Source organism: Octopus bimaculoides, chromosome 13 (assembly GCF_001194135.2).
Source record: "Octopus bimaculoides isolate UCB-OBI-ISO-001 chromosome 13, ASM119413v2, whole genome shotgun sequence".
Classification (NCBI taxonomy): domain Eukaryota; kingdom Metazoa; phylum Mollusca; class Cephalopoda; order Octopoda; family Octopodidae; genus Octopus; species Octopus bimaculoides.
In genome coordinates, this window is record NC_068993.1 from 33,087,634 (window position 1) to 33,097,645 (window position 10,012).

The 10,012-nt window shown below is 34.8% G+C and overlaps 1 protein-coding gene across 3 annotated transcripts in view; it reads left to right on the top strand.

The window, feature by feature from the left end:
- The window catches only part of LOC106872061 (uridine-cytidine kinase-like 1), a 59,504-nt gene that overhangs the window by 33,345 nt on the left and 16,147 nt on the right, over nucleotides 1–10,012 (top strand). For all 3 annotated transcript variants that reach the window (XM_014918907.2, XM_014918909.2, XM_014918908.2), the window contains exons 8-11: nucleotides 725–786; nucleotides 2,262–2,380; nucleotides 4,636–4,729; nucleotides 8,231–8,293. In XM_014918907.2, coding sequence (XP_014774393.1) covers nucleotides 725–786; nucleotides 2,262–2,380; nucleotides 4,636–4,729; nucleotides 8,231–8,293 — 338 coding nt within the window. The remainder of the gene's footprint in view (nucleotides 1–724; nucleotides 787–2,261; nucleotides 2,381–4,635; nucleotides 4,730–8,230; nucleotides 8,294–10,012) is intronic.

Consider the following 10,012-nt stretch of genomic DNA (forward strand, 5'->3'; position numbering starts at 1 on the left):
TATATATATGTATGTATATATATACATTTTGACAGACCGGTCACTGGACAATCTTATATGTATGTATATATATATATATGTATGTGTATATATATATGTATATATATATGTATGTGTATATATATATGTATATATATATGTATGTATATATATATATATGTATGTATATATATATGTATGTGTATATATATATGTATATATATATGTATGTGTATATATATGTATGTATATATATATGTATGTGTATATATATATGTATATATGTATGTATGTGTGTGTATATATATATATATATATACGTGCACACACACATCACACTGTATTGACCAGACTATTGGATGTTATACACCATTAGCCACAATATGCTTCCAATTCTTTCTTGAGTCTACCATTCTTTTCCATCTTGGTTCAACTTGTTGAACGAAATTGTCTTATCATTGTGGAGGCCTTCCGAATGGCCTTTCCCGATCTCTTGGGTACCACTCAGAAACCGAATTGGTCCACCTGTTGTCTGTGAACCTTAAATAAAATTTGTTCCCACTCAAAACAACTTTTGCCATAATTTTGACTACATTTTTTACTGAGTCCCACCATCAGTAAATATGCAATTAGTATTCTTAAATTTATTTAAAAATAACTTTAAATGAACATTTACACACACACACACACACACACACATTTATTCTTATTTTAACTCTCTTTCATCATCATCATCATCTTTCAGGTGGTCAGAATAATGTTGCCATCAATCTGATTGTTCTTCATGTTCATAAAGAACTACAGAAGGTAAAGTCCTTTAATAAAGTCTTTTTTATTTGGTAAACTTGATGTCATATCATTATAGAAGTAATTACATTTATGGCAGGGGTGGGGGTAGAAGTGGTGACTCACATCATGAACAGTTTTGGTTCCATAGTAGCTGGCAATATGGATAGTAAATTATGTATGGTGTTATGGTGTGTGGAGTGAATTATATGTTTATTTGTATATGGAGGCAGCATGGTGGTCCCAGGTTCAATCCTACTGTATAGCATCTTGTGTAAGTGTATTTTACCATAGCCTTGGGTTGACCCAAGCCTTGTGAATATAATTGAGTGCATGGAAACTGTGTAGAAGCCTGAAGGGGTTCAGCTTTGTACTTAGCTACTGTAATGTTAAATCAAGGAGTTGGTTATTTATTTGCTCAAATAACTGAATAGTGTTGAATATAGTGGAGATATGAATGGATTTCTGCTGACTTTCAATGATACTCTCTAGGACTGGAATATAATAGCAGTTGGTAATTTAATAAATACAGTGATGATAGAGTAGAATAACAGAGAGAGAAAGGGCCAAGATAGAAAGGTGGTAAAGTGAAACTGTAACCATAACCTTTTAACATTTAAACCGTCCATATCCAGCCCAAATATTTTACCTGTTCAATGTTCAAACCTCTCACACCTACCCTACAATGTCATTCTAAAAATATACAATTACATCTTTCAAATCTTGGAACTACAAGACAGTGCATGATTACTTCAAAACAATGTAAATAAGTAAGTGCTGAATTTGGCAGAGTAATATGAATGCTAAAGGGTTAAGTTTGTTAAATAACTTAGTGAATTTGTCCAAAGTGGAAACTGAAAAATCAGTAACAATTTCATCATCATTTTAATTTCTACTTTTCCATGCTTGGTTGGACTGGATGGAGTTTAAGATAGTTTTGGGGGCTGGATATTCTTCCTGTCACCTTGTTTCTAAGCATGATAATATTTCTCCATGGCCCAACATGTTTTCACAAAAGATTGAAAATGAATGACATTACGTGCATAATGGTGATGCACATTTAGAACTATTGCGTAATGTGAAAAAACACAGAGACACACACACGCACGCACACACACACACTCACACACACACACATATATATATATATATATATATATTTATATATATATATATATATATATATATATATATATATATATATATGGCTTTTTTCAGTTACCATCTATCAAGTTTAATCACAAGGCTTTGGTTGGCCCAATGTTGCAGAAGGCATTTACCAAAAGTGCCACTCAGTGAAACTGAACCTGGAACCATGTGGTTGGGGAAGGAACATTTTAGCCACACAGCTCAGCCTGCACCTTAACAGTTAAACAGTTGTATAAGCAGTACCACCTCACCATTACAATACATAAACAAACAATGAATGAATATAAAATCATTTTACTAATCACTGTCTTTTATCCCTTCTCCTTTCCTTTTTCCCTAACTTGCAGCATGGGTTTAAACTGAGGTCAAAGTTAGCAACTTCAGCTATGGCAGGTCAACCAATGCCAGACAATCTTCATGTTCTAGAAATGTCACCCCAAGTCCAAGGTCTTCATACATTTATTAGGTAAGTTGGCTTTCGTTGCTTCTGCCTGCATCCTTCTTGATTTTCTGCTTCTACTTTGATTTTATGGCACTTCTTTACTCAACTGTCAACTTGCATATGCATTACACACATACACAAAGCAGGTGTGTATATTAGTATATTTGCAATCAATATAAAAACAAAAATATTAGCATGCATATTTGTGTGTCATCATTGAACATCCATGTTCCACAAGTGTGTGTTTATATATGTGTAATATATGAATGTGTGTATGTTCCTTATGGATTTGAAAATGGAGTTGCCGATTTTGACTTATGAGGTATCAAAAGATTCAGTAATCTTTTGGCTACCAAATAAAGAATGTTTTTTGGGCAACTTTTTTTTACTACAAAAATAACCTCAAAAACAAGGTTAAGTCCCTCAAAGCAACTCTGCCTGAACAATTTATGTGGAGTTTTACCAGGGAATGAAACTTCGAAGATATACCACCAACTTTATTAGTATTATTTAGTAGATAATCTTTTAATGTGAAGTATGTCTGTGTTTTGTTTAGCCCAGAGTTGCCTCTGATGTAGCAAATCCATTGCGTAGTTTTTCTTTCTTCCTGAAATACTGTAAATCTGTGTCTTTCTGTTGATGAAAGGATGTTTTTATGAGAGATTTGGCTGCTTTTTGTAGTAGCTCAAGTTATCACAGAGACACCTGTATGTAGGTGTCTGTGTGTGTGTGTTTTGTTGTGGTGAAAAAAAAACCTTTTTTTTTTTTTTTGAGAATATTTTGCTGAAGTAGTTCACATCCACCATGCTGTATATCATATGATTTCAGTGTTCCCTGGCTCAGATGGTTACATGCTATGTAACCCATAGCTGGAATACTGACAGGTGTTACTACTCAGAGCAGACCTGAGAACAACAGTGGCTGAGAGGTAGTTCCACACTCCTCAACATCCTGTAACTCTCAAACTAGAGCCCTGCTACTAGATGCAGTTTCAAGTCATATCCAGGACAATACACACACATACACATAGGTATGTAGCAGGGTAGTCGGGCTATTTTGCCCCAATATAGCAGCTCACTGGCACTGCGTTCCTCTGTCTGTTAGAAGCTGGCGGCGGAAGAATACCCTTGGTGACTTCTGCCCAGCCGGACTGGCAGGAATCTGAAGAGAACAAGTTTAGTTGCCATCCAGATGCTGAAAAACAAATACGCTATTATTGCCTGTCCAGTGACTGTGGGTCACATGGAATGATATGTTGATATATTGCTTATATATTCTCATGAGAACAACTCAATGCATTTTCTATTCCATGCAATGCATGGATATTATTACTGACTATCTAGTAAGAGTGTTAACTCCTCTCTGCCCACATCACTCAAGTGGATTCTCATCTCTGTCATTGCATGCATTCTGATATACAGCAATAAGAATTGCAGTTATTTAGCTTCGTTCATTTGTTATACTGTGTTAACTTCTATGTAAATAAATTTGTGATATGTTAACTTAAAAAAAAAATGCTTCTGATCTAACTTTATTCCAACAGACACTCATGTACAATACTTGTATCTTAATTGCATACTAAATTGGTAGCTCAACACCTTATTACTCTAGTAACCTCTTGTTATAGGTATAATAGAACAAAAGCATAAACAGGCAGTCACCAAGTATCAAATCAATTTATAACATAATTTAGATAATGTATTGAAGAGAAATGCAAATATATATAAAAAAATGTATACAGTAGGAACCCAGAAAGAATCCAGTATGTGAAAAGTTTGTAATAGTTCAGCTGTAGATAAGTACACTCCAGGATGAGGTAGAAAGGAAGGAAAAGAGTTGTGTATGTAGTGCTTTACAGCTGTTTCTAGAATAGTTGCATGTTTGCTACAGTTCTCTGTATATTGTCTGCAACACCAAAATGTTAGGTGCAACTTATCTCATCATCATCAGAAGACTGACTATATATATATATTTATATCTTTTATTGAAAATAATGCTTATCAAGTACACCTCCCCATCTCTTCCTGTAGATAATAGAGTGGATAAGGTATTGCCCTACTTATTTTAGAATCAGGAATTCAGATTTCTTGCAGCTAGGTTGTTATGTTTCTTATTAGGACATTTTATTCTAAATGACCACAGTTCACCTAGCTGTCCATTGATCAAGAAAGGTCAAGTAGTAATTTACTATTTGTTGCATGGAATGCTAAATATTTTTTCTTCTCTATCAGTTGTATTAGTCTAAAGTTTTCTACTTTGTCTCTTTCTCTTTGCATCAGAAACTGCTACACACCCAGGAGCGAGTTCATCTTCTATTCCAAACGCTTGCTAAGAATGCTTTTTGAGCTTGCCTTATCCATGTTGCCTTTTAGGGTAAGTTTACTTGCTTGTCTTTAGGTGTGTCTTCATATATATGTACATGTCTACAACACACACATGCATATATAAGTGACTAATTGACAGACATGTTGGCTAGATTGCTTTTCAATAATCATTGCAGCTTTCTGTGTCCTGAGTTCAAACCCTGCCAAGTTCATCTTTGCCTTTCATCCTTCTGGAGTTAGTAAATGAAATAGCAGCCCTGTTCTTGATTGATCCTCCCTTTTACTTTCACTCTTGCTTTCTATCCCTTTATCTTTCTCCTTGAAGAAATCTTCTGTGGTCTGGCCTAGAGAAGGATGGGATTCATCAGAACTAAAAATATTCAAGACATGCTGTGTCATGATGATATTTCCATATATACATACATCTACTATATAAATGTGAGTGTATGTGTATATGTCTGTTGGTAAGGCTTCGAAATGGTGTGTCCTTGAGAAAACAGATTTGATTTTCAAAATCTGTGTCTCAATAGGAAGGTTTTTAGTAATTTGTAATAAACAAATTTAATTTGCTACAAGAAATAGCTCAACTTTTAGATCACTAAATCTACCACTCTCTATCTGTCTTTATCAGGCTCTTCTCTTTAATGTCTTTCTCCTCTGTATATTTAGCATACTCTTTATCACTCTATATATCTCTGATACATGCTGTTCCCCCCCCCCTCTCTCTTTCTCTTCATATGACATGTAGTTCAATGTCAACAGCATCTGTCTCTGTGTAAATTATTTACACTATGTAAATTATTTACATGCCTGTTCAACTGTTTTACGTAACTATTCATTAAAACTTATTACAACTTTCATTGTTGTAATGTTTAAAACTTCGTTGACTTGTTTTCATTTTGTGTTGGACAGCTATCACACAGAAAATGCTAGCTTCCTAATCTTGTTTTCATGATCAAACTTTAAACCTCTAATATTTTCCTAAAAGCTTCTGGAATAAATGAATCACAAAATCGGATTTACCAAAAAAAATACATCAATATATCAAATTAGAAAATTTTCGCTTAATTTTGAAGTCTGAAAATCTGTTACAGCTACAGAAAAGATCCCTCTGTATATGTATGTTGTTCATGCTGTGTGTGTGTAAGGAATTTCATTAGGGCAACAGAGTTGAAAGACTCTCACAAAGCATCAACTGTAAGCTAAGAAAAATTTTTACATCTATGTATCAAGTGGAAAAACAAAAATTTAGTTCATGGATAGATTATAAATTGTCCCAGATAATACAGAAATCTATCCTGATCAAGAGGCATATCTGTTGGAGAAGACATGGTCTAACATGGAAGAAAAAAAAATTGAAATCTATCTGATTAACAATTATTCTCTTGTTTTTACTGTGTGACAAGTCTTAAAATAAGTCTCGTAAGGTCACAGTGTTAAACATTTTGAATACCTTCATCACCATTACCTCTACCATCACTTCTATGCTTGTGTAGGTTGGTTAGGTTTTCTTCAGTACAGTGTCTTGCTGAAATTATGGTCCTTTATAATTTCCTCTTCATGGCTACCAACCTCCAGCATTTAACCATGTTTTCTCATGTCTTCCTTTGTCTTCATCTTCAGTAGGTTACATCATGTCTCATCTTTACCTTACTGTCATCTTCCATATACATCACATGTCTCTACTGACACAGACTTCAGTCTTTGCACATACAGCTGAGGGTTCTTTCAGCTTCTAGACCTTCATCTGTCTAACTCCTACACCATTGTTACTAACCACCTGTCTATGTTGAGTGGTGCATTTGGCACTTGTACGTTTTCCCACCACTGTCCACATTTAAACCTCAAATTCTTTTACTATAATTGTTTCACCCTTTCATCGAGAGCTCAGCAGACAGCAGCCACTTACACACACACACACACACACACACGCTGTCTGTCTGTCTGTCTGTCTGTCTGTCTGTTTCTTTCTCTCTCTCTCTCTCTCTCTCTCTCTCACACACACAGATATTCATCCTCTCTTCCTTCACGCATAGAGGCGTGTGGGGTTGATGTTAAAGCATGCTGAATGGAAGTTAATAAACATTTACTGCTGTCACCCAGTATGCTAGAAGCAGCAGTTACGTTCCCACTATTGTTGCTCAACATGCTCCACAAAATAGCTACATCCCCTTTCTGTCAGTATGCTTAATGCTGCTTGAACTGGTAATCTTTTAACCCTTTAGTCTTCAGATTACTCTGTCAAATGTAAAGCTTATTTATTTACATTTTCACTTAATCATGCATTATCACATAGCTTCAAGAGTTTGATGATGTGATTGTTTATTTTTAGAGTGACATTGTGGGATAGGTATGAGAAGCTGGATCTGGTCAGTTTGAACATTAAAACAGAATATTTTGGCTGGATATGGCCAGTTTAAATACTAAAGGATTAATCATGTTTATTTGACCATTTCCCATCTACCATATGTTAGAGGGGTTTGCAAGAATTCCTTTTTATGACTCAATTTAATTTGTGTATCCTTTAATACTTAATCCTTCAACATTTAAACTGGCTATAACCAGCTCAAATATACAACCTGTTTCATGTTCAAGATGCTCAAATCTGACCCCTTGCACCTATTTTACAATGCCATTCTGAAAATATACAATCACATCATTGAAATCTTGATGCTGTGAGATAATACCTAATTACTTGAAAACAGTGTGAATAAAGAAGCATTACATTTTGTAGAGTAATCTGAATGCTAAAGAGTTCTCATCTGGTCAACTTCTACTCATATTAGCCAATGTCTTTGATGTTCAGCTTGTGTTTTCCAATGTATTTCTGCTGTTGAGTGATTTTCAGGAGTAAACATGGTATGTCCTGTAGTATGCACCTCTACACTTCCTTTGATTTTAATATCCTCATCATTTTGCATTTGCTCTTCATACTGGCATGGGTGTAATAGATTGTTACACTCTGAGTTGGTTCCTATTTGGAGTTACTGCTTGCTATTTGGGTTGGAGGATCATGCCTCACTTGTGTATTATTACAGTTGGATGCCCTTCTAATCAGCAACCCCTTTATAGTGTGTACTGGGTGCATTTTATTGCGGCACCAACACTAGAAAAGCTGTCTTGTCCTTGATTCTGTGGTGCCACCTATTGATTGCAAACCTCTTTATAGTGAGTATCTGGTGCATTGAATCACAACACCAGCATTAGTGAGGTTGCCTTGTAACACACAAAGCTAGTGAGTCTTTGCTACTCTTTAATAAATCATAGCTGTTGAATCAAAATATGAGATCTGTTAGCTTACTGGAAGGGGTTGCATGTGTAATAAATTCCTTATGTTTTGGGTCAGAGATTGTTATAACTTTGATGAAAATTCTCAGTTTGACGTGCACTATAATCTTCGTCCCTCCTTCATGGCAGACAGCTTATCTTATTGTTTGTCTTTATTGTTTTGATTGTTGTCACTTCCTTATTCTTTGAGTTTGATTTCTTATGATTACAAATTATTGCTCCTGAGTATAATTTATTTGGATATCTTCCATATTTATTTCAGACGACAACTGTTGAAACTGCTCAGAGCATTCTTTATGAAGGCAAAAGACTCGACACAAAAAAGGTACCTCCCTAACACTTTAGATTTTTATTCAGAAAATATAAATTTGATTTAAATATTTACTTTACTTGTTTCAGACTATGGCCACACTGGAGCACAGCCTTGAAGAATTTTTAGTCAAAAGAATCAACTTCAGAACTTATCTTTTTGAGCCTGGCACTTATTCTATCAGTCTCTTTTGCTGAACCACTAAGTTATGGGGACATAAACGCACTAACACCAGTTGTCAAGCAGTGGTGGGAGACAAACACACACACACACACACACACATGATGAGCTTCTTTCAGTTTCTGTCTACCAAATCCACTTACAAGGCTTTGGTTGGCACAAGGCTATAGTAGAAGACATGCCCAAGGTGCCACTCCGTGGGACTGAATCTGGAACCATGTGGTTGGGAAGCAAGCTTCTTACCACACAGCAATGCCTGTGCCTAATAATAAGTTTTACTGAATAGATAAAAACATGTGTTTATTTGTAATACATATAATAAATACATAAAATATGTAGCAGAAGGTTAGAACTCTGCTGCATAGTTTGTTTTGTTTCTCATATAAAGCCATGGTGAAGGAGTATGGCTTAGTAATTAGAGTGTTGAGCTTGATGACCATGGGTTACATTCCTGAACTGGATGGTTGGTGTATTGTGTTATTGATCAAGGTACTCCATTCCATATTGCTTCAGTGTATTGAGCTGGATTACCCCTTGTGTGCTGGTGTCATTTAAATCATTCAGTCATTATCCTTCATTTCTTCTTAAACTACAAATGAATATAATTGGCTATATAGTTGATTGCACAAAACCTTTTAGCGATGAGTGTGTGTGAAGATATTAATTAATTATCCATTGTATCTCTCCATTTTCAAACTTTTTATATCTTTAAGACGTTTGGATATATAATTTGATGAAGCAGAGGTAAAATCAATGTCTTCACAAGATGTACTTTTTATTTCTTCCTTCCCAAAACGCAAGATTCAAAAACGCCATCTGATGTCATCAACAATAAAACAATCCAACGAGTCCATCTTTTAAACACACAGGTGTGTTAATGTCTATCACCACAACAAAACTTAATTATATATATATATGCGCATGCAGCTATACACACACACACACACACACACACATTAATTACTAGACAACATATTCTTGGTTTATTAAAATTATTTCCACGTCCAGAGGATGTCAATTATTTCCAAATGGTAGTTATTTCTCCTTCTCAAATGGATCAAGTTTTTATTATACCGTATTTGTTGTTCAAATACATGCCACTGGCTGTTCTGAGTTATTTCCCTTCGCTCAGTTTCCTCAAATGTTATACACACACACACACACACAGGGTGAAACAAAAGTCATGCATCATAGGGATAATTTATTATAAGTATAATTTCACGTGAAAATTTTATTTGCTAGTTATTTGTTGTATGTGCTGTTCAAAATGCCCCACTTCCTTTTCATAACACATTTCAATTCTGTGCCAGCATATTCATTAACATGTCGGAGAGTTTCCTTTGTTATTTTACTGCAGTCATTTTCAGTTCTTTCTTTAAGTTCCTCGATATTTCTAGGGCATGTCTGATAAAGAACTGATTTCAAATGACTCCAAAATTGTTTCTGCTAGTCAGAAAATATCAGAACAAATTAGATACTTAAAACATTATTAATTGACTCCTATGGTGTGTGACTTTTGCCTCACTCTGTATATATATATATATATATATATAT